The sequence below is a fragment of the Bombus vancouverensis genome, chromosome 4 (assembly GCF_051014615.1).
Source record: "Bombus vancouverensis nearcticus chromosome 4, iyBomVanc1_principal, whole genome shotgun sequence".
Classification (NCBI taxonomy): domain Eukaryota; kingdom Metazoa; phylum Arthropoda; class Insecta; order Hymenoptera; family Apidae; genus Bombus; species Bombus vancouverensis.
This window is the reverse complement of record NC_134914.1, coordinates 11471623-11497692: the sequence shown is the minus strand read 5'-3', so window position 1 is coordinate 11497692 and position 26070 is coordinate 11471623. Positions and strand designations below refer to the sequence as shown.

Genomic DNA, 26070 nt, shown 5'->3' with positions numbered 1-26070 from the left:
CTGGCCGCTGTTCGCCCGTGGGAGCAGATACACTCACCTTCCCCTACCAGGACACCCCCTCTCCCACCCAAAGGAACGTTCCACCCCCCACCACGGTGGTACGGTCGCGCGCTCCGGTCGTTGGCCCCGCGACCACGTCGTGTGTATATCCCACACTCTCCTTACCTACATCTGTATAGGCTCGCATCTCGATGTATGCACGCGTGCACCGATGCATATGCACGTCGGCCAGCCAGCCGAGCCGCGAACTCGCTCCTTTCGCGGAAAATAAAAGCGAACACAACCGGTGAACGTGACGCGGGACACTCGAGGTCTTTCGACAGGGTTAACGCCTCGCGTGCGAATTCTTTCGGCAGGGTGGATGCACTTTTTTTTTCGGAGAGTAGAGTAATCGTGGAAGTGGGATTTCTGGAGATGCCGGGATCCGTTGAGCAACGAGAAACTTTCTCGAGCGAAAGTTTCGGCGATTAGGGCGGGCCACTTTTTGGAATTCTGCTGGCTAGCTGTGTCAACGTAGGGGTTAGCTACTATTGCTAGATTTGGAAAGTGTAAATCTGTGTCAGAGAGTTGTATGTAGGGTCTTGATCGAGGGATGAAAGTTTGTTCGTACTTTTCGAAAAATTTCTCCGATTTTTCTTTGTAATCAACCGTCAAAGTAACATTTACTAATTTTCTATATGCTGTAATTTCGATATATGTACCGAATATGTAAAAACATGGCGGGTTTACGTTACAACACAATGCAACGCGATTTTATTTGTGCAAATCGTTTCTTTTCGTAAATCTTAACGAGCTCGAACGAATATTGAAACAAATTTGCTGCTAAAATGGACTAGATTTAGAGCAACGTTGTATCTACTCTAGATATTCCGCAGGATTAAGTTTTCGTCGATTGCAGGGTAAGATCACGACGCGACGTGGCGATCTGTTTGCATTTTCCGTGGCTGTGACACAATGGTGGCGCGTGCGCCAACTCACGTAAGTCGGAGCACGACACGCAAAGGTAGTCGCCCTCTGACCCGTCAGGGGGAATGCACAGAGTTTGAGAGATCGATGCACCGCATTCTCCCACAATCCCACCCCTCAATGCTGGTTCCACCTCTGCCGGATTCCCGCCAAGCAAAGGGGTTCAGCAGGGGTTGCTGGCCTCGTCCGGGCATCCGCGATACCAGCTCGCGCCCGATAACAGCTTCCGGTCGTCCCTTCCTAATCTCCTAAACTCCTGTGAAATTTCCTTCGATCAGTCTCCAATTTGTAAAAAAAATTACCAAACAGAGTCGTTTATGTCGGTAAACATTTCTTAATATTAATTAGTCTTTTACTTTCTTTTCTAACGATCGTCGATTTCTACGTTGATTGTGACACTTAAATGTTTGAAGAAGATCTTCGTAGTAGGTTTAGTATAGACTCTTTCAATTATCGTATGTGCCAATTTAAATTAGAACTTGGGGATAAAGAATACCAAACTAGATCAAAATATCTCATCGCTTGGATATTAATCGGTTTTTAATTCGTCAGAAAAAATCTTCGATAAATCGTAACAAAACTACGATACACTATCATGCTCATTACTTTATCTAATCTCCCTTAACCTAACTTACAGAAAATTCCTCTTATCCCCTAACCAAAAACATCTTCATCGACCTTTACTGTTCTAAATCAAAAAAAGCCTGATACAAAACCAATTCTATTCATATCTGTCACCATGTACGTGTCCCCTAAACTAAAAAAGCTCCATGACAAACCGATTCTATTAATACCTATGCAAGTAGACATTTAATCGTCGTGTAATCCCGAGGCAACGAATTCGTGACCTGGTAAAGCGCGGAGCCGCGTTTCGTAGAAAACAAACGCGAGGCAGGGTTCATTGGCCCGGGTTGTCGAAGGCAGAGAGAGGATTTCAAACGGAAAGCTGGCCGGGACAGCGTCGTCGATCGACGGCAGGGAAGCTTAACATTGGCAACGCTGACAGTTCATTGACTTGCATCGAACGCGTGCACCGATTGACAGGCCGGGCGCGGAGGTGCAACGGTACATCGTTCTCTCGTTGTCTCTCTCTCTTTGGTCCGTGCACGAAGTTGAGGTAGGCGAGGTCGCGTGTCTGACGTCACGAGAGAGTCACTTGACGACCAACAGTGTGTCGCCAATTCCGTACGCATACGTGCAATGCACACGAGCCCGCGCGCCTGCGCCTCTGACAGTACAGCGAAGGCCCGAAGATACGACGACGACACACGACGACGCCGTCGACGCCGCCGACGACGACGACGACGTTCCACGCGTCGTTCGTTACGTAACTGCCCCGCGAGGTCGTTGACCGATACGCGGCCGGGAACTTCCTCCGCCCTGACCTACCTCTTTTCTCATTCTCAATTAGCGGCTGCTGCATGAAAAACCGACCCAACTGAACAATCTCCGACCGTTTCTTTCTCATCCATCGTATCGTGCCATTTTATTCTTCGTATTATACGTTCGTTTTATTATCGTTTGTTTACGTTCACTCGGCAAGACTCGTCGAAATAAAAAGATACAGTTTATGGAGATTCTATGTTGGTTTTAAGTTCAAACAAACGGAGCAGAGATGGATCGATGAAGCTGGGGTTATTCACCCTTTCCGGTGCAAAGAAATCATCGTAGGCCGGTCGAAAAAGCGAACGAACCCCCGAAAAAGGGCGCTTAGTTAGGGTTGACCGTGTGTGTGTATATCAAAAAAAGAGGGGTTCCCGCGTTTATTCGTCGACATTCTTCTCTCGAGAAGAGTATCAGGGATACACGGGAGGGTAGGAACAGTTTTCGAGAGGGTGGTTCCTTGCAGAACGCAGCGAGGTGACGGTATGGTGGTGGAGGAGGAGGAGGAGGAGGAGGAGGAAAAGGAGGAGGAGGGAAGGAACCCGTTAGTAGAGCGTTCGAAGCGCGCGCGAGCCTCTATGGTCGCATTCGACCGACAAGGAGCACGATATATATCGAGGGTTTGCCAGCACGCGCGAACGGGACAGGGAACAGAGACAAAACGGGACAGAGACGTACAGATCGGGAGAAAGAGCGAGAAGGAGAAAGAGGGAGTGGAAATACGAGTGAGAAAGAGAGAGAGAGCGACGAGGCGAGGTAGAGTGCGCGCAAGGGGGACTCTCACTTTCACGCGGTGAACTGCGGGTGAACGTCCGGGAATTGGGTCAGAGTGTCCCCCACCTCGGCGAGCCAGAGGCAATGTGCCGAGGCTCTATGCTCTCTGTGCTAGAAAGAGCCAGTCCACAGCCAAGCTTCGATACAAACGGTCGCTTCTTTTTCCCCCGCCGAAAACTCGCGTTCCGAGTCTCGCATGATATCATACAGGCGAGCAGTTACGCTTGATTCGCTGGTGAGTTTGGTGGTTCGAGACGCGTGCATCGTTTTTCACGTCGTTTCACCGACGACGTTTCAGTGAATCGTTCGAACAGGACTGTGACACGCGAGATACAGCAAAGTTTCTTGGACTTGTCCGCTTCGCTCGCGAGTTCTCTTGGATCGTTCCACAGTTGCTAACCACGTTGATACATACTGTGAATAATAATATAAGAGGAGGAGAAAGAGAGATCAGTGCGCGTGCTGAAAGACACGCGATCATTCTTGAGGGAAGAAACGTGTGAAATAGAGAATACAAATCTGTCTGGGTGAATTAATGGGGTGCTTGTGCGAATGTGACGTGGCCACCCCGCGTACGGGGACCAATTGCTCGTCGGGGTCCTCCTCGGACAGTGACGGCCAAACTGACGAGGGTTTCGTTGGTGATTCACAGGGATTCTTCCGGCGCAGCATTCAGCAGAAGATCCAGTACAGACCCTGCACGAAGAATCAACAGTGCAGCATCCTGCGTATCAACAGGAACCGCTGCCAGTATTGCCGTCTCAAAAAGTGTATCGCTGTCGGGATGAGTCGTGATGGTGAGTATATTTTTCTATATCTACGATGTTCCCCGCAATTTCCCTATCTGTAGTGAATAATTGCTCCAGAAGTTTCGTCATATCGTGGAATAATTAACTTTAACAACGCCATCGTAGTAAACTTGCGAAAAGATAAACTTAATCGAGAAACGAAACGTATCACCGTACCAGAAGCACCAGATATCTTTTCTCGATAAACGAACTCGTGATCGCGTAACACGCACGTTTGTCCCAAAAAAAGTAGTTTCTAAAATCTAGAGTGGCGGGTCGTTGACCGTTTGCGTAACGCCGCTCCCCGCGACACAGCGCGAGTGTCGCAATGGGCGAAAGTGGCCAGTTCGCCGTTTGAGAAAGCAGTTGCAATTATATACTCCCCTCGAGGCCCCTCTCGCTCACGAGCTTGCTTTCTTTTCGAAACATCAGGACCCGATTCAGCCCGACGACCTCTTTTTCCCGCCGCGAAACTGTTCGCGAGTAGATTCGACCGACAACGGCCAGACCTACCCGCGGTCAACGACCCGGGAGCATCGGCAGCCCGCCACGGACACATCCACTGCCGCCTGATCTATAAACGTCCGTATCTCCTTCGGGAATCGGTCTCGACCAAAAATAACAAACAAGATTCTCGAACATTCTCTTCGTACTCCATATACGTAGAATCATATTCGCGCTTCTGATAAGTTACTCTCAATCGTCATCTAACGTTAAGGATCTTTCGTTAAGAATCGTCTGAATGATAACGATCGAGCTGATTAAACGTCGGGTACATAGTTTATTCAGACAAAGGGAGTCAAAGTTTGAAAAGCGAGTCTCCCGCTGATAGCAGCATGGATCGTGCAGCGAGGTCAATAGTCGGGCATTGCTCGGCTTGCATGCGACTCCGCGTCTATAGAAAGAGTACCGCTACTCGCCGCTACGTACCCGGTGACCCTTCCACCTCCTTCCACGTTGCCCCCACTACTTCACCAGTCGCGTACACTATCACGATCATCTCCCGCTTCCCCCTACTGCGGTTTACTCGATCTCCTTGTCGAAGTTTCCCCTACCACGCGTCTCGCAACGACAACGCGCCGTCGCGTGGCGCTACGCTCCATGCGGAGACCTCGCGAACTTCGTCCCCTTCGCGATCGTCTTACCCCTACCACGGCTGCGCGCCATTCCCTCCTCCCCACTTCCCCTATCGCGGTCGAGCCACCTGGCGTTCGAGCGCATGCTCGTCCGAGACAGTCCCGCCAAACAGATATGACTCGACTCGGCGGCCCGGCAATTTGCGTCTGGAGGCTCGGCGAGGAACCTGCTCCTGTGCTTGCGCTCGATTTTGTCGTCGCTCGACAGTGATACAGTTCCTGGAATTTTGCGTTGATCGACGCGGTTAGGAGTTAATCGTATTCCTTTACGACGTACATGATACACTCTAGATAGCGATCGACGTCAATGACATAGGGAAAAAAAGTACAGTTAGACGTTCGCGAATGATCTCCGAGTAGAATACCGTCATGATATTAGAGCCCCGGTGTCTGCAGCTGTCTAGCGGTGGAATTTGTACGTGACTTAAGGGGCCACGCGTTATGAATCGTGATCGCGATATGACCTCGTAGTCACCGGAACAGGCAAGCACGTTAAACTACCTCTTTCGATCGAATGAATTTAAGACACGCAGACGTAAACAGATCGATCGGTAAACAGATAAAGAGAAATCGAATTTCAAGAGATATTGTCATAGGAAGTTAATTTTGTCGAATCGAAAGGACGTGACATCCGATGATAGCGGGAGAGACATCGATCGTCCGTGAACAGATAAGTCCAACGACGGCAGCTGGTGACAGGGCAAATAGCCAGCGAGCCAAGGGGTTGCCCAAGGTCGTCGAGGGTAGCTTACCCCCAGCAAAGGAACTTCGCATCTGCGCACATGAGAGAGAGTGTCTCACTGCTTTCTCCCTCTCTCTCTCTATCTATCTCTATCTCTCTCTCTCTGTCTCTAATAGAATCCGCTCTTTGTCGCGCATTCACACACCAACACAAAGAGAGAAGGAAGAAAGAAGCATACACCTAGAGCGGTGTGTGTAGACGTGTATATAGGCGCACACATACATGTATATACGTAGTCACGTACACCCTCTCTTTTAGTGTGCTTGCTGGCCGCTACGCTCACCGTGTACATTCGCTCGCTATATAGTATATATAGGTCGGCGGTACGCCTCGTGCGGCTGTCGCTGAAACCAAGTTCAAGGCCAAAGGCTCGGCAAAGGCCACAATCGTGGCCGGTGGTGGGAGTCGTTGATGGCTGAATAAGTGGAGGGGCTGTTGAACGCAACCCGCGGAACATCACTCAGTCGGCTGTGATGCTGTCTCGCGTTTGCACGCGTCCTACTGTCGCGCTCCTTTCTTGAACTCTTTGCCCGCCCGTGTGCGAACCAGACAGCCGTGTGTCTGGCGGCGCGCCGTCCACGCCGCGCCACATAACACGATCCTCGTCGGAGTGACTCGCGGTAGCCACGATAGTTAGCCGATAGTCAGCCATCAAACGGATTACAATCCATTCCAAATAAATATACGAAGAATATAAAAGCGCCAGAAAGGGTAGAAAAGAAGAGGAAAACATTCGTAATTGTAGAAAAAAAAGTTGCGTGTATGCTGTGCCGGACGAATTCAGCGCGAACGTCGACCCATAGTGATCGTGCCGATGGGAGATTAATTTTGGTGCGCGGTGCAGTTCGCTCCGAAGCTACACGCCGCAGACACGATTAAGGGATCGAGCATTCCACTCGATCGTTTTTCCTCGACCGTCATGGGAGACGAGTTACCTATATTGAAAGGAATCCTCAACGGAGTTGTCAACTATCATAATGCACGTAGGTGTTCCAGAAGAGACTTTTTTTTTTTAACAAAAGAGTGTTATCGAAATATCGTTGTTTCCCTTTCACGACCCTCCACCCGTCGACCCGCTCTCGTGACTTTCTAACGGAGGAAGGATTCGTAGCGCAAGGCCAAGGCAACCGCCACTTTCGTTTCTCGCGCGCGAGAAAGTCGTGCGCTTTCCCCTCTCGATTCTTTTTTTTTTCTATACCTAGTGCAGATCGTGTGTAGGCATCAAGACATTTATCCACCTGCCTGAAATATAATATGCGAAACATGTGCTAACCCTAACTATATATTTGGTGCGGTGATACGTAATACAAAAATACAAAAAAAAAAAGTAAAAATATACAGAAGCACGAAAAATAAATCAAAGATTATTTTATGAACCAATGGTGTTTCCCTTGACGTTGAACGAGTATTAATAAGAAAACGCGAGGGTGTTACATGAAATGAGACGCGTACCAGTTTTCCTCGTAATTGCGCGCGTGTCAGAAGCGTTCGAAGGCCGCGGGACGTAGCCCGACACGCCGTGTCCGTTGCATGATTCATTCATTGATCGCATTAACTATTCATCGACGTGTCCTTCCTTTTGCTTACCACTGACCAAACCGAACCGTCTCGTTCGTCTCGTTGATTCTCGTCGGTGTCTAATGGTTGGCCATTCGTGTTGTTTCTGGTTATAGCGGTGCGATTCGGCCGTGTGCCCAAGCGCGAGAAGGCCAGGATTCTGGCTGCTATGCAGCAAAGCTCCCACAGCCGTTCTCAAGAGAAGGCAGTAGCGGCCGAGCTAGAGGACGAGCAACGTCTCCTGGCCACCGTTGTGCAAGCTCATCTCGACACATGCGACTTTACCAGGGACAAGGTAGCTCCGATCCTGGTCAGAGCTCGAGAGACGCCTAACTATACCGCGTGTCCACCGACCTTGGTGAGTATGTTGTTCCCTCGTAAACCCGTTTACTGACATTTATTTCACTCTTCGTCTCTTACTTTTTTGTATTTTTTTTATTATCTTTTTTTTTCGTTTTCTGTACATTCGCTTTCGAGACTTTGCATTTCGGACGAATCATTTTTATTACCGCTTACGTCAATAGCAAACGGACCTTGGATCGTCCGAGACACAGTCCATGCTACGCGGAAATCGAACCAGTCGTCCTCGACTGAACGAGGAAGTTAAGCTTTTTCCAATCGTGCTCGAAACACTTACGACTTTTATATACGTATAATAATTTACGAGATTCTAATCTAGAATCGGTATTTGTTCACGGTTGCAGGCATGCCCCCTAAACCCTAATCCTCAACCGTTGACTGGGCAGCAAGAATTGTTGCAAGACTTCTCGAAGAGGTTCTCACCGGCGATACGTGGTGTGGTGGAGTTCGCGAAACGCATTCCTGGCTTTAGCCTACTGGCACAGGACGATCAGGTCACGCTGTTGAAGGCCGGCGTGTTCGAAGTGTTGTTAGTACGGCTGGCCTGCATGTTCGACGCTCAAACGAACAGCATGATCTGTCTAAATGGACAGGTGCTCAAACGGGAATCGATCCATAATAGCAGTAACGCTCGATTTCTCATGGACTCGATGTTCGATTTCGCCGAGAGGGTGAACTCCTTGCGGCTATCGGACGCGGAGCTGGGACTGTTCTGTTCGGTAGTTGTGATCGCCGCGGATAGACCAGGATTACGCAACACAGAGCTGGTCGAGCGCATGCACAATAAACTACGGAACGCTCTCCAAACTGTCCTGGCACAGAACCATCCTCAGCATCCGGATATCTTGAGAGAACTGCTGAAAAAGATCCCAGACTTGAGAACTCTGAACACTCTCCACTCGGAGAAATTGTTGGCCTTTAAAATGACCGAGCAACAACAGCAAATGCAAGCTCAACAGCAGCACCAGCAACAGCAACAGCAAACGCAGCACGTGATCAACGCTCAGCAACCGCAGCAACAACATTGGCCCATGGAGGAGGAACCACCTGCATCTTGGGGTTCAGCCTCGGATGTAACTCTAGACGAGGCCGTGAAGAGTCCCCTAGGCAGCGTGTCGAGCACCGAAAGCGCGGAAGTCGCTTCTCTAACGGAGTACCATCACGTGGCCCCTCCAAGTGGTCACCACGCGTCCAGCGCTCCTCTTCTAGCTGCTACCCTAGCTGGTGGTCTTTGTCCTCATCGTCGACGAGCGAACTCAGGAAGTACGAGTTCCGGCGACGATGAACTACATCGTGCCTCTCTCTCGAAGACGCCTCAGCCACCTCAGTGTCCACGATTCCGTAAGCTAGACTCTCCAAGCGACAGCGGTATCGAATCAGGCACTGAAAAACCAGATAAACCAGCAAGCAGCAGTGCCAGCAGTGCACCGACCTCCGTCTGCTCCAGTCCCCGTTCCGAGGACAAAGAAGTTGAAGACATGCCCGTGCTGAAACGAGTACTTCAAGCACCTCCGTTGTACGATACTAATTCTCTAATGGACGAGGCGTACAAGCCTCACAAAAAGTTCCGCGCGCTACGCCAGAAAGACAGTGCAGAAGCTGAGCCAGCAGTGATCGTGCAGCACACGCAGTCGCAGCTTCATCTTCACCTAACCTCGCCACCGGCTCGAAGTCCGTCGAATCAAGTACAAGCTCAATGTCCTCAAACGGCCAGTCTATTGAGCAGCACGCACTCGACGTTAGCCAGAAGCCTGATGGAGGGTCCACGAATGACGGCCGAGCAACTGAAACGTACGGACATCATTCACAACTATATCATGCGCGGAGAGGCGAGTCCCAGGTCGCCAACTGCATCGCCCTCGCCGGCGGAGCAGTGCGCCTCCACGACCACGATCACCGCCCGTTCACCCCAAGGATCTCAAGGGCTGCTACAGTGCGCTACCAGCAGCTATTCGACAACCAGATGGCCCGCTACGTCCGTCATTACAACGACGACGGGCGCCCGGCAGCAGCAGCAACAACAACAACAGCAACAGCAACAGTCTTCCTCGGACTACCTCATGGTCGGGAACTCGCCGGCCTCGTCGCCAAGGTACTTATCCGCGGCGGCGACGAGTAGTACGAGCACGAGTCCACGGCCTGCCTCGAGTACGGCAGCGACGCTCGTCCTGTCCGGCTGCCCGAGCAACATGATGGAGCTACAGGTGGACATCGCGGACAGCCAACAACCGTTGAATTTGTCGAAGAAATCACCGTCCCCGTCGCCCAGGCCGTTGGTAGGCCCGTGCAAGGCGTTGTCTCTCGAAGCGTAGTGGTCTCATGGGGTCGTATGAACGTGTCTTGTTGTTCGTGACGGATGACGGGTCGTTGTTTGCCCCCCTCCTCCACGCTCTACCAGCCAAGTCCCGCGACAACGCAGTTACGGCGCTTACGGAGCAGCGCAGACCACCTATTAAACGAAGCGACGTCACGGATGGACGGTGTGTTTCGTCGCGACGAATTCTTTTTTTTTTTTGGTACAACAATGGTGGTGTATAGTTGGTGTCGCGCGCGCCATGCGCCGCTCCCCTCCCGAGACACGAACCATGGAAAAGTGCCAGGACGCTCAGCAGCGCGTGATAAACCAAATAATTTATTAATTTAAACTATTAAACTATCGAATTAAAAGAAAAGAAAAATGAATTGCGCGAGACACACGGAAAGGGAGAATACGGTGGCCAGGTGGCAAGACGCGAAACGTTCTGAACCAGTTTCGCGGACACTTGATATACAATGAAATAGGCGTGTCTACGCGATCAGGAAGACGGAGAACGAATTTGGGAGTGAAAAGTGCATGGGAGGACGCTGTCTGTTTTCTTTGTTTCCGCGCTCTCCGGCGGTACGTGTCGCGATCTATGGACCGTGGACGATGATGGGTGGATCGAGTCACGAAGCACATTCGAGAAAGTGATATCTCGAGGTGTGTTGCCACCGGGAACGGCGGAAACATGGAGAGTTGCGTGCTTCTTTGAGATTCATCTCTATACCTAAAAACGGAAGCTTACCTACCCATCTACCTACACCTTACCACCTTATCGACAAAACTGTGAGAACAACAGCAAACAAGAAGGAGAGCTATCTGGTCTAGACGATCTTGAGAGATAGCGTGTCGATGCCCCTTTATAATAAAGGAAACAAGAAGAAGAAAAGGGGAGCAGCAAAGGTGAGGAAAAGAAGTGGAAGAAGGAGAGGAGGATTGAATGTTACAGAAAAAATTGAGTAATCTATCTTACATGTGATAATCATGGAAATCGCGCATCCTGTACAGTACTCCACCTCATTCATCGATCATCTACTCTACTATAATTATTGAATATTATTACAAGTAATTAATATTATTGTAACATGTGTAAGGTATAATAATCGTAAAAAAGAAACGTTATCATCTTGTGTATGTGCGCGTAGGGAAAGAAAAAAAAGACGAGCGTACGAATGTGAGAGAAAGAGAGAAACATAGAGCGCAAGGGAGAGAGAGAAAGAGTATGCGTGCATGAAATCGACCAGGAACAAACACAAAAAAAAACAAGCGATAATAAGAGCAACAGAAACGAACGAATGGAACGTGAGCGTGCTTGTGCAAGTGAGTCGGGGCAAAAATCGCAACAAAAGTATAATAAAAAACGTAAAAACACGAAGACGCGGACAAAAGATATATGTATAGAAGGAGGAAGGTTGAAGCGAAGAAAAATCGAGGAAAGAAAGAAGGAAAAGGTAAAAACAAACGGCTTTTTAGATCGGGTGACTGTGTCTTCAGTCGGGAAAGCGCGCATTTTAAAACGGTTTTAAATAGTAGAAAATGAAAAAAAAAAGACGATGTTTCATTCAGAACATGTATATGAGACTGACCCGGCCCGTCGCGGCCTCCAGAGTTTGCAATCAACCGTACGTAGTACCTTTGTAAGCCGTAAAACGTATCGTGCCTCTCGTCTCCATCGGATAAACGAGTTTTGAATCAACCATCTCTCTTTAACTTCCGTTGTCAACCTCAGAATTCGGGTCGCGTCCAGTTGTTTCTCCTTATCGCGAAACAACTTGCGAGAAAGCATCTAAACAGTCGTGTTGTTCACCCCGCGAGAAAAAAAAAGAAACGGCAAGAAAGAGATATGGGACAAAAAAAGACATGCGACGGAGCGTGCTCGCACGTGTTGTCGCGTGTCGTTGCAAGACAGTGATGGATTAAAGAAAATACATAGACAGATAAATATATAGAGGAATAAATACAGCCATAGAAAAGACACGTTTACAGAGAGACGGAGAGGAGAGGCGGAGAACGCGTATGACGATAGGAGAGCGTGTGAGATGCGTGTGTGTGCGTGAGCAAGAAGTAGAGAGTCAGAGAATACGAAGAGTGACAAAGAAAGATAGAAAACGACGAGAGGAAAGAAAGAAACGAGAAGAAATGCGGAGGAAAGCGAAGTCGCGTGGTGTAGTAATTCGGCGTTAAAGAAACCATACAAAGTAACAACGGCGCAGTGTAAATAGTAGATTCGTAAGGCCAAGTCCTAGAAAGGCGCGAGTGGACGAGTTTTTTGCTTTTTTTTTTCGAGAAAAACGAAATGCTCGGTGAGAAAGGAAAGAAAGCGAGAGCGAGAAAGAAATATGTAGGGGAAAATATAGAGCGAACAAGCGTGTAAAAGAGATGAAAAAACATACAGTGCGAAGTTATATACGCGGCGGGTCGCCCCCGACGTGTTGTTGAGACGCCCGCCCCACCCCCCTTATGCCCCCCGTAGTACAGTTGACACCGAGAAGTATCATATCGGTGCAGGAGAGAGATAAGGCATAGAACACAATGAAAAAAAACCATAATGGAATGTAAAACAGTGAATCGTGGCGAGAAAAACGCAGCAACAACAACAACAACAACAACAACCTAGAGAAAATACACGAAGAAACACACGCTTTGATGTAACAAAACCACATAAAACATATATACACACGCGTATAGACACGGAGCAAAAAAAAAACGCATAGGTCAGCTCGAAACACGAACGCGAGAAAGAGAAACGATAACATCATACACGCGAGTAAAACAAGAGTAAGAAAGAGGAAGGAAGTGATAGGATGAAAAATGGTAGGGCAAAAAGTGACGCGAAAAAAAAAGAATTGCTCGATGGGCACGCATAAAAACCGTTGTCTCGCTACTTTTTTTGAGCGCAGCACCGTTCGAATCCCCTCGATCCACACACGCAGACAAATTCACACACGTTTACACACAACCTTGAAGAAGCTTCGTAGTGAAACCACTCTGTGTATTTATTGTACTCGAGGACAAAGTCATTCCCTCCCCTTTTTACGCTGTGTATCACAAAGCGCAACACACATAACACACACGAACATACACGTACACCACGCTCCCTCGACTCGTTTTTTGACCCTTGAATCCTTCTTGCTGTCACCTATCGATAACCTCTACGAAACGAACATCCCCTTGTTTCCTTCCTGCAGCATATTAGCCAGTCCCCGCTTAGAGAGCAATCCAGCCATGTGAACAGTTGTCCATCCGTATCGTCGTAGCCATGTCAAGCGTACATTTACGTGTACACTGGCTGCGATTTTTCCATATCTCAAGCTATTATCCACAGATCGATGCTATCGTCTCTTCAGCAAATCCCCCAGTTCGTCCAAGTATAATTGTCCTTTCCATGTCCAAGTTTCCCAACGAGTTCTCTCACAATCCTTGTCCTCAATACCCTGGATATGTCCCCGCAAGCGAACTAGCGTTGATATTCGTAATACTTGTTATGCATAAACTACACATAATGATTATTATAGTAAACGATACATAAAGTATGATATATTTCTCTATCCATTAAGAAAAGGAGGATGCAAGCAGCTGTTGTTTCTTGGTGGAAACTTGATATGAGAGAGAGAGAGAGAGAGAAAGAAAGAAAGAGAGAGAGAGAGAGAGCGAGAGAGAAACAGTGCAAGGCAGAGCGCAAAACAACAAAGATATAGGGATGAAGAGAAAACGTAAAAAAAAATCATAATAATAATAATAAACGATAATATTGAATGGTGGAATGAATAAAAAATAAGAAAAAAACATTGTACGGAAAAAATGAACATACCGAAAGTGTACTGTATTACAATTGCAAGAATACAAACGCAGCCCCGCATATTGCCCAGTGAGCACGTCGTTTTGTACGCTTGGGAGTTGTGAGGTCGTCTGAATAAACATTGTCTGGTGAATTATACAGAATATCTTGTCTATTATTTATGCGTTTAATCCTTATCCTGAAAAATCCACCTTCTCGTTCATCGCTACTTTTCGAAGGAATCGCTTCCTCGTTTTTCAAATTTTTGCTTCTACGAAAAAAATGGTCTCTTCTGGTTTGAAACTATAGAATTTTGCAGTTACATAATAAGCGATCGTTAATATATAAAGTATCCGAAGAAACATTGGAAGAATTGGAAATTTGTTAATTCAAAGGAAAGACACTTTTATTTCGGGACCGTTTTACGGTACACAACATTCGATGAAAGTTATTTGACAGTTTAATGTATTAAAAAGAACAATGATATTTAAGAGAATGTTGCGCAAATTTTTAGGAAAATTTACGACCGCTAAGTTCTCGTAGTGTAAACGCATTAACTAAATTACTTCCACTTTAATTTCTCTGTCATAAAGTATCGATTTTGTATTTTTCTTTTATGCCTGGCAATTTCTTTCTAACGTCATCATCTCCAAATCGTATTTGTCAAGTTAAAATCATGGTACATGGCATTAAAATTATTTATTTATTCTCAAACCGGGAGAAACAAAGAGGATTATTGGGAACTATTTGCTCAGAAATGATAATAGAATCGATTTCATAAGATGCAGAAAGTACACCAGTTAAAGGGAGAATTTTCTTCTTCTCGATTTTCGTCGCCCAGGAAAACAAAGTATCGTTTATTAATTGTTCCATTATCTTCTTCTTTTTCTGGAACAGGATTCAAAATTGAAGTCATGCTCTTAAAATGATTTAAGCGTCGTTTTAAAAATGTCCTCGTATCACGTAGCTCGTTTCTCGCCCCTAAGTTACAAGACACATTTGTGAATTCTAAATTCGGAAATATTTTACGCAAGCGACGTTACTCCTTAAGTGCCCGTTTTCTTGCAACTTAGTTTTTAGTGCCGTGCAATATCACCCCTGAATATTTCAATACATTTCAGAAACAGGCTCTGCCTACTAGAAAAAAAAAGGAACGCTCGATACACGTAAGTGAAATATTCCAACCATATTTACAATATTTAAGAAATAAAACAATTATTATCCACCGATGTTCCACCTTTTGAATTCTATTAATAAAAATACGAATTTACATAAACAATAAATATTCGCAGTCTATCTCTATATTAAATATTTTTAGTAGTATCAGCTTATTTTGTTCATTTCACCTTATTAGCCCAGCAATTGAACTCGGTGACATGGATTACAATATCCGCATTATTTTTCTCCCACGTTTCTATGAAATATTGTAATTACATCTACGCTATTTAATAAGCAAAACAATTACCATTTACATTCAGCTGCTCCACTTTTTAATCCTTCGTATCTCTATCGTTCGTTCAGTCATAAAATTATGAATTTGCATAAATAGCCGCAGTGTGCTGCAGCCAAAAATAAAAGACAAGAAGGAGAAACCGAATAAAATGGGAAAAGGAAGGAGAAACCAATAAACCTGTTTAACAGTTGAAAGCCGGTAGTAAACACGGGGTGAATCAGGAGGATTAATCGTTGCGCGAGCTGTGTTGCATAATTGGCCGGGGTTTCGAAACACGGTAAAGGGGTTGGTGTAGGATTCTTCGGGGAATCGAACGGGGCAATGATACGAACTAGCAGCGAATTCCCATAGCGGGTCACGGCGCGTGGCACTTCGTGGGCGTCGGTTGCCACGCAACCTATCTCACCTCTTCGTGTCCTATCGCTAACTTTCCCCTTTGCTTCCTGCACTTTCCACCTACCCTCCTTTTCCCCCTTTGGCCGTTCTCCTAACCCCGCCTACCTAACGTTGCATTATACGAGCACGGAGTGCATCTACTGGTATTAAAGCACGCGCACCCCCGCTTTCAGACTGCTCTGATTGCCACGGGACGAGAAAGCCGTGGGTGGAACGAACGTCAGAACTCGTAACGACGGAATTATCCGGGTGCGTCGCCTCGTTTCCACCTTTGTTCCGCTTGATCTCTTCTCTTAGCTTTTTATTTGTTTCGCTTCATCACCCGGTACATTCCTTTCCTTGATTCGCGCTGTTGTTTGTGTAATTATATTTTGCATAATAGCTGCAAGGATGGTATTAGTACTTACAGTGAGCGGAAGAAAATTTATGAAATCAGATGCGTACAAAGACGCCATAATGTAATTACAAGATGGGTTTGTATTTTGTTGAGGTTGAGGTTGACCGGTTGAGGAACGAGTGGATGAATTTGTAATAGAAAAGTATATTGAAATAATTAAAGGTATAAGTATAATGTGTAAGTATATGCCGATTCGGATCCTTACTCTCTTACTTGTGTTACTACACAATGGAATGATAAGGAGCACGTTCGTATATTTATAGCAAAAGGACATTACCAAAAAAGTTAACCTTATAGCTTGGGCTAGAGGCCACAGGGAACATAAATAGAAATTTGTTTATTAGTTCCTTTGTTCCTAGACCTTGTAACCCAAAACATAATGTATATTCAAGGGTACAATAATATGCACCGCTCCTTATTCAGAATATTTCTGCGTAATAGCAGTCTCCAGGTCACGGATGTACGTAAATAAAGATGTAGAATTTTTCTTGAAGTAGTTACTTCGACATATTTAATAAGAGCAACGAATAAATATGACGTATGTACAAGGGGTATTATATATAATACATGGAATACGACCGTTACCAATAATATAAAAAGCTTTTGAAGAATGCGGAAAATTCATAGTGTATCAATTCTAAGCTTCCTTTTATCTTCTATTGTAACCACATGAAGGTATGTAAAGACACTGTAATTCTATGATACGAATTTATATTTAACAGGACTAATCCTAAATATACTACATGCTACAGAATACGCGATTTTATGTAACTTTTAACACAAACTTTTAGCATAAAAGTTGCCAAAATTCATCGAGTTTCAATTTTTTAATTTTTCCTATCCGCTGTATATCAGCTTCGTTTTCCATTGAAGTATATCTTTATATCAGATTTTCTCATTCCATTTTTATGACACCGCTATGAAAGTGCTACCAGGTGATACGAAATTTAACATGCTTGGATCTAATTGATCAATGTTTGAATGTCATAGTAAATATATACATCGTATCAACATCTTTCGTAGTCCTCGTGGATGAGGTAATATCGTGTAGCAATGGCTAATTTAGATTTTGGAGTATCATACGAGACGGTGGAATAGGTGGGTTGAAATTGGATGGGAATAGAAATGAGTAGAATGGCAAACTAAGTTGCGAATGACATTTATTTAATTGTAGGTTTAGATAGAACGTTGCTGCTTGTTGCGCAGTACGACTTTAATTTCGGTTGTTAGGTATATTACTTTCAAACTAGGATTTGTTTTTGTCCGACGAATAGTAACTCAGAAGTCGTGTGAAATGAAAGTGGGTTTTAACCCACGCAACAAATTCTCCGTTGGACTAATTTTTGATAATATTTGTACACTCACCTTGCACTATCAGCACTAATTTTCCTATACAACGTAAGCTTCTCGCAACATTTATGAAGCTGCGAAAATTCTAATCAAAAAAGAGACCCTATAACGTACAAAGTATTAGGTTTACCGAAAAGTTTCTTTCGTTTCATGTTTTTTCTTTTGTATTATTTCGTCGAATTACGTACGATCCATTTTGTTCTGTTGAGATAAACATCGCGATATTTCACAGACTTGATTTCACCTTCGTATGAAGCTACACTGTTGTAAAAAACACGTTTGCGAAAGAAAGACACTTTTCGGACAACCTAAAATAATTGTAGACGTATCCTTTCAACAGGATACTTGTAAATTATCCTGAAATGTTTTATTTTGCAATTCTCTTCTCTTTCTTTGTCCGTCGTTAACTAGTTTCCTTTTACGAATGCAATTAATACATCGGATTCAGATTCTGAACAGAGATAGGATACTATTTCAGGACACTTAACAAGAAAACAAAAAATTCAGCCTTACATACGATCGACGATTTTCTCATTTCTGTTGCTCGTCTCTTTCGAGTTCTTCGAAAACGCGTAATTCGTATCATCGCATCGTTTGAATCGATCGAACGCGGACGAACGAAATTGTCCATTCGAACGTGTCTCGATCCACAGCGTCGGAAGGGGAGATCGAGAGCCGCGAGAAACGGCATAAAGCTGCACATGAAGCTCGTTCATACTCGGAATTCAATTATCGGCCGGACCGATGTCGGGCATTGTCTTCTCAAAGGAATCGTTCCAGCGGACGTAGCCGACTCGAGGCCACCCTTGACTGCCACTCTTGGCCGCGTGTGCTGTCCCTGGGCAAACGCACTACATTCCCAGACTGGGATTTAGCCTCCAGGACGTCCTCATGGACGCACACACCACGATTCGTCCGGTATCCAGCCCTCCTCCTCCCTATTTTAACCGCTGACTGAGCGTTTTAAGCTCGATTCATGCGTCTCTTAATCGTGGACAAACCACTTTATTCGTTTGCTATTGTGAAACGAGAAAAAGTGTTCTTTATGCAGATTACATTTTTTTCCGTCTTTTTAAGTACAGTGTACTGTTTAGCTTCTTTACATCTGAAGTGTAGTTAACGATATCTAGTGAGCGAAGAAACCTTTGTCATTTTCATTTCTTTAGTTGTGCTCTTAAAAATTTGAATTTGCATAAACATCCACGGATTAATAATTATCGCACCTACCTTCAAAGTTCTTTCAGAACATAAGTCAAAGTTCATTGTGCAGTCCATATTCTTCTGACATCCTTCAACTCTGTAAATTTGTTTATATTAATAATTATGTTGAAATACATATGTAGTCGGAGTGGGTCGCTTGATATTAACATCTTGGTCTACATCAACGCTATTGCTCTCGTTAAAAAATCTTCCAAATGAAAGTAGAGTGAACAGCCTCGTGGATACATTTGATTAACGACGTTATTAACGTCGATCAGTCCGGTGAAGATCGAATTCGTCCGTTCAGATGGCCTCGTATATTTTCTAACGCGCTTATCGAAGCAGCTCGACGTTTCTTATCAAGAAGCATTGACCCAGCGAGTTTCACCATTCTTCATCTCGCGCATAAACTAATTACTAAAATTTCGCGACACGCCAAAGAATACGTTGCAATTTGATTCGAAATGGGGTGTTCACAGCGGATGGCTATTGTTACTTTTATCTGAAAATCTACGAGAAAAAAGGTCAATATCGCAGACTAAATAAGTTTGAAAAAATGTTGCGTCATACCGGTCGAAAATCGCGGGGTTAACCCACCATAAACTCGTTCCTGTAGCGTCCAGACTGTTCAAACAGTAGGGTCGACGTGTGAATCTGGCTTAATAAAAGCGGCCGGCTCTGCTTGGCTTAAGGAGCGCGTTCAAGGTCCGAGCGAGGTCGCAGACACATTCGAGAACGGTCAGAGCATCCCCCCTTGCGCGAGAGAAACCCTCCCCCCTTATCAATGCGCGAGACAACGAGGCGGCGGATGTGGATCTCAATGAGACTTTGCATCGTCCGCTCTTTCCGCTTCGAGCGCAAACCGCGCCTCCTACGGGATGCAAGTGCGAGACACTTTGTCCTCCCCCTTGCTTTTTCTATCTTCCCTGCCGCCTTCCCTCTCCAACCCCCTTTTTGCCGCTGTCTCGCTATCTTTCCCTCCATTCTTGCTTTTCTTTTTGCTCGTTTCTTTCGCCTCGCTAACTCGCGGTGAAACGACAAGCGACGAGAAACGTTGATGCACGTGATTTTTCACTGCAATATTCATTTTTTACTTTCAATCCTTTGCTTTTTTATGCCTTTTGCTACCGTTGTTTATTTTTGCTTTCGCCTTGTACGTTCGTTCGTTTTTGTTTGCCTTTTAACGTGATCGCGAAAGAACAGATTTCTCTTTCTCTTTAGATAACTTGTCTGGGTGTTTTGTAATAATTTTTATTCCTCCACCACCTTCGCCTTTATTGCGGTTCTTTTCTTTTCTTTTTTTTTTGTTTTTCGTTCGTTGATTTCTGTAGGCGGATGATTTTAATCGTAGAGGTTTCTCGTATAATCCGAAAAGGGTGAATGAATGGATTTTTCTTTCTTTATCGACAACGTGTCCGAATGTTTTACAATAATTTTTATCCTTCTCCTAGTTTCGTCTTTCTTTCGGTTCTTTTCTATTTCGCGCTTCGTTCGTTGTCCTTTGTGGTCGGATGATTTTTATCGTTTTTAGCGCAAGTCTTTCGGCTGGCTTGTCTGGGTATTTCGTGACAATTTCTTCTCTTTTTCTATCTCGGTTTTTCCATTCGATGGTAATTATGGATATTTTTCATCTCGTGTCACCCGTGTTTCATTCGTATAATTTCGTTAATATGATTTTACTTTTATCCCGAGGGGGTGAACAGGTATTTTTATACAGAAAGATCAAGTAACTTGCATAAGTGTCTTGTGATAATTAAAAATTTAATTGCGAAGAGCTCGATAAAGATAAGAAAGGAAAAACCAAGTAACGTTTTCTGCTCTTTTAAAAGGGAGCAATTTAAAAATTCATTATGCTGTCAGCAAATTCCATTTCGTGGGGCCTACATTTTTATTCTGATTTCTAATTAAATATGTATATTTGCCACTCTAAAATATTTTGTAAACATTGCTGTAATTTTAGTCGCTAGCGTTTGGCTTTTAAAAAAACCTCGCGGATTTATCACATGTTTTTAAAAGCCTTGTATTTTGAACTTGACAGGTTATTCTCGTTTTTAGCTGCCCGATGGTGAAGTATCTCTGTTAGCTACTGGATGACATAAAAGTCAGAAAATCGACAGAAATTGACGATATCGTGCTTTTCTCTCGTTCAAATGTTTCAACGGGCGTTTTTTGAAAATTCAATAATCAAAAAGTCGAATAGACGTCAATCGACGATAACGTAATGCTACTTTGTTAATCCGTGATAATTCTCGGATTACGAGGAATCGCTTCTCGATGAATTCAAAATTGTCTTCTATATCTTTTGCTATATTTTTTAATACCACTCTGTAATAAATTCCGACATCAAATTTTGCTGTTGTTGTATTTTATTATTTATTGAAAGAAAAAAAGAAATTTCCCATTTCTATTCAACCTTTGGAAATTTCTTTTTTAAATTCTTCTTCAAAGATGTATCTTTAAACGTTTATTTCCAATCGATCCCTTACGAATTCTTTCGAAATTTATTTTCTACTTTGAGAACAAAAATTGATAGAAGTTACAACGAAATGCTACGAAAAAAATGTCCTTAGAAGTTTGGACACGAAACCAAAACGAGTTTATTAGATGGGGTGTAGAAAGGAGACGAGAGAAAAGGGTTTCACAAAAAGGACTCTCGAGCAGACATCGACGTAGGCAGTTGCCGAGCAAAGAAATCGCTACCAAGGACACTCATTTACATGACTATAGCTGAGATCACAGAATTACGTATTAGAATATAATCACAGTAATGTATCTCGTCCCTTTTTCATTTGAAAATTTTTACCTATCCTTATTCGCTGATCTATTTATTGCCTTATTTCTAATTTACATCTTTATGTAATATAATCTCACCAAAGTATTTTCCTCTCATTACCTTTCGTATCAAATATCCACTCGTAAATAAATTACCAATTAGTCCAACGAACTACGTAAATAAATTAATTACCTTATCTTATATTAATTATACATTTAATAATAAATACATTTCCAGTTAGTCTAAGTGACCTTTTCACAGATGTTTAAATTGGCTTAGTAAAAACAAAAAAAAATACAAATGTCCATAGTTAAATGTACATATATAAATATAATAGTATAGTGTAACAATGTTCGTTCTATTTTCCGAATGAAAGAAATTTTTGCTTAAGGTGCATGTTTTTCTTTTTAATTATATCCACTAAAATATGAAATGCCACATACATTCACAGTTTAGAAATAAGGAATGCTATATGTATAACACTTAATCTTCTTTCGAACTAAACCTACTTTTAGTCACAGTCAAACATAGTACAGTGTAATAATACGTGTGTACACAGTTCAGTGTAAATTCAACAGTGTAACTGTTCGAATCGTGACAAGTCATAACGAAACGAGTGCTAAGTGTACGACTTACGACAGTTGAGAACGATAATTACCGCAACTTAAATAGCTGTAAAGAAAATGACTGAGAAGGGATTTAACAGTGCTATACTGAAATAACAGTAATATATCGGTGCAACGTTTAGCTGGATAAATTGGATCAAAAGAGAATTTCTTATCGTCATTCACGAACCCAACTCGTGTGTGCAATAGTACGCGAAGGCTGATAGAAAATCGAGATTATACGCGGCATTGATACTATTTGTGAAAGCAAATAGGCGTAGTACGGTTTACGAGCTCGAAGCGAGTGATTTTATATAAAAATTTATATTAAATTACCTTTCCATCGTCGTACGTTCGTGATACTTGTTCAAGCTTCTGTGTAAAACCGTATCATAGTTTAATATTTTAACTCACAAACAGTTAATAGAATTTATCGAGGCAAATTATGCTACTGTGTTATGTTTAAAATAAATTTGTAAAAGTTTCGAATGTTTTCACGTGAAATTTATGTTAAATCATATTTCTGTTGTTGCACGTTTTTGGAACCTTTGTCGAACTTTTGCGTACCACTCGCAGTTTAATAATTTAAATTACAGTTAGGTATTTAATAGGATTTATCGAGATAAATCATGCTATTATGCCGTTTGTGAAACAAATTTCATAATTTTGAAATGTTTTCGTATCGACTACCCTCCAACAAAAATCTGAAATTTATGAACGTAACTTATTCGAAGTTTTCATCTCCTCTAGCGCTCGAACGATCCTTTTTCTCAACTGGAAACGATTTTCTTGGTTGTTGATTTAATACGACTCGACCAACAGGAATCAGGGGATTCGTCCGTGGAGGAACGTTATCGAAGCGTCACATCGATTTTCCTTGTAATTTTCCCTTAAAAGAAGTCCTTGCACAACATACGTTGAAGTGAATACGTTTTTTAATATAGTAACATCGTCAATCGTATCTGACCATACTGTCCTTTGTTCTTCGTCGTTATATTTTAACAAACATCCTAATCATATTATAAGCAATTTGCGACAGACAAAATCACAGTGGTCTTCTTAATTGCCACCAATAATTACTAGCTCCGTTCCACAAAAGTTTGAAAATAATCTTATTCGTAAATAAATCGCAAGTGAACATTTCGAGCATCGAATCGACATGACCGGATGAAATTATTCCACTTTGTGGAGCAACGAATCTCGTTTCTTTTATGTGAGTAGTCAAGTGATCATTTTATGTGAACAATTGGTGGGTTATATTTCCACGCTTTATGGAGTAAATATCGTTCCCCTCTCAAAACTACATATTTCAAAATTTATTTCCAATGTATGACGATTAGGATACAACATATGGGAAATAGGTTTAGGAAAATTTGCAGTCTGATTTGGTACGTTGAAAACAGAAACAGCGAGGAATTCCCTCGAAACGAAGCTTATAAAACTTTCAACGTTTCACATACTTCGCGTGTTAGGCGCATCGTTCCTGTACATTTTAATTTCCCGTAAACATCGTTCACAGCTTAGCGATACTTAACGGATCGTAAAACCCGTAATTAAAAACGTGCGAAGGAAAATCTCGACTCCCTTCGGGCAATACAATTTCAATCAGCGAAATCAAATTTACAAACTCTTGACTCTCGGACCATTCTGTTTCTTACGTTTCCTTACCGCGCTTCCTCTTAATAGCTCACTTACCTACGCACCACAACTGCTTTTTTTCGACGACGTACAGTTTCCACGAGATTATCCAGGATTTACCATTGCTCTCAGCTCTCGTTCTTTCTCTTTTCTTCCTTTTTTTTTTTTCTTTACATTCGCGAGCCCGTGGATGGATGGTCATGATCGAAGGGTGTCGGAGAGATCGACGCTCCCCTTTATTAGGCCCGTGACGTTCTTCCGGGTGAACGTTCCCTCGTCCTTCGAGGCCTCCCACCGTGGCTCGTGCACGAGCCTCCACGTGGCAAGGTCACGACCCGCGCGAGAAAGCAACCTTGCCCGGATCTTTCTACCCCTCGTCGAAGGGAGGATTTACGAGCGTACGCCTACCCAGCGAGGCACGCGCGCACCCTGACACTCCGATACGACCGATACGACCGTTCACGCGTTGTTGGTCCTGTGCCTGCCCTCGTCACGGCGAATAAAGGCACGATTGAGTTGCCTATCGATAACTTCGCTTCCTTTGCATCTTCTTTCGTTTCTCTCTTTCTGTTTTATCTTTTAATATGTTAGTCCGTCGAAATTACGAAATTCCGTAGAAACGTACAGTGCGAGAGCGCAGTGTGATTTTATTGTCTCTAACGAAGGGAAATGTTTGTGCAAAATTGGATTCACGTAACAAAAGTTTTATATCAATCTATGAATTACTAGTGCTCTTCCGTTTGAATTATTTTCTTCGGATAGAAAAAGAGATCCCTGTCGCAAGTGGAAAAAGGAGAAAATGTAAGAATTGACGGAGAATACATAGCTACCTTAGGGAAACGTGTTTTCAATGATTTCGATGCTATATGATCGTATTATAGCGAAGCAAATTCGTTGGTATTACGCAAGAGAATTAATCGACGCTGATACCTGGTAGTTCGTGGCTTGTTGAATTTTACTGTTAATATTAATAATTCAATTGCGTGCAAAAAGTTGCAAATCGTTGTAATTCGTATCTGCGATTAAAGAGCAATTCGTGACACCATTTTGGATATTTATTGGACGCAACAGCGACCAGAATATACTCTACCACCCTACAACACTTACATCCCTTGATTCCACCCTCCCTATTCGGTTTCAATAGTATCGTTCCTGGCCATCCGCTTCCCCATATTTTTTCATCGTAGCCACTTCTTGGAAAGGGGATGAAATCTCAAAGAGGAACTTCCGTGTCTATTTTCGCTTGATATCGTCCCGTTCTCGTTGGATTTTATGGCCATAAGAATAAATTCTCCACGCACCTCGTCCTTTCAGTTCCTAAGATTATAACTCGCCAGCGGATGTTTATGTATTTATGGAAATTCTATATGTACAAAGAATAAAAAGGATGGTGAAATAAAAGCGGTTGATATAACATTTACTCTAACAAATTTCTGTTCAGTCTTTACCTTCTTAGTTGTGTTCGCGTGAAGTAAATAAAAATGTGAATTCGATGGCTGAGAAAATCTGTATATCATCGCAAGCAATTAACAATCTCTTAACAAAAATTCGATCCTTAATTCCGCCGATCCTCGATGTAATATCGCGTAACATAAAAATATTGGTAGCTGAAAAAGTTTAGAAAATCTCTACAACATGCGAAAGGTCGACCGTATCGAAGATCCACAAGGGAAGAACAAAAGTCAGCAAACACCGGCCCCTTTGTCATTTATTTCCTCTACGTTCGATACGTGACGCGATAAGACGATTGTACGCGTCTTCCGCGTTCTCTCGCCGATTAATGACACCTGCCTACCGTCATTTTCCCGGAAAAGTAGAAGGGAGACGCTATACTTTTTTTCCCTCCCTATTTTTCTCTCTCTCTCTCTCTTTCTCTGATCCGAGATAATAAATTCAGGCTGTCCAAGTTACCGGTGACACGGGTCGTTTATCATCTGCTACTACGTAGGATCAGTTGGCTGAAATAAATCTCCTTACGGAGTTACGGATTTTATTCTCCACCCTATACTTGCCTGATGCAATTGCCGAAGAATGGAGGCCGCAAATGGACGGGATTCAAAGTCAATGGGGTCGAAAACGAGATCAATGCTGCGTATATTTTTTCATGTTTCTCGTATTACGACTTTCTGCTGAATATCTTATAAGATGAGGAATTTTTAAGGATATTATTTAACGGTATTATTGTCGTAGAATTATTGTATTGTTATTAAACGTTAATAGTAATCGTTACGTGTACACTGATGTTGATTATCTCAGCGAATTAAATTGTACTACTTATCGTAGAGTGAATCGCGCATCTATTTATTATACAGAAATTAATATTTATAAATAATCCGTAAATAAGCTAAATTTATGATAACCGGTATCGTTTCGTTCCAGTGTAGCGTTGAAATTTACGTTATTATTTAATTGCTTAGCTATGTACCTTGCTTTTTACAAATTGTCTAAATCAGTTTTAACGATCGATTGTTTGAA

The 26070-nt window shown here is 43.4% G+C and overlaps 1 protein-coding gene and 1 long non-coding RNA gene across 4 annotated transcripts in view; one reads left to right on the top strand and one right to left on the bottom strand.

Annotated features, from left to right (window-relative positions):
• Positions 1-13947, top strand: part of LOC117156802 (nuclear hormone receptor E75-like) — a 110021-nt gene extending 96074 nt beyond the window's left edge. For 2 of the 3 annotated variants that reach the window (XM_076617591.1, XM_033334165.2), the window contains exons 3-5: positions 3776-3920; positions 7463-7704; positions 8051-13947. In XM_076617591.1, the coding sequence (XP_076473706.1) occupies positions 3776-3920; positions 7463-7704; positions 8051-10018 (2355 nt within the window). In that variant the 3' untranslated portion in view covers positions 10019-13947. Of the gene's footprint in view, positions 1-3775; positions 3921-6238; positions 6773-7462; positions 7705-8050 lie in introns of those variants that run through there. The other variant, XM_033334166.2, reaches the window with a different exon arrangement.
• A 3063-nt stretch (positions 13948-17010) lies between these two features.
• On the bottom strand, positions 17011-24953 carry LOC143302604 (uncharacterized). The gene is made up of 3 exons (XR_013058230.1): positions 24703-24953; positions 18607-18676; positions 17011-18505 (listed from the first exon to the last, which is right to left on the bottom strand). It is a non-coding gene; the product is annotated as an uncharacterized LOC143302604 (long non-coding RNA).
• Positions 24954-26070: the final 1117 nt, after the last annotated feature.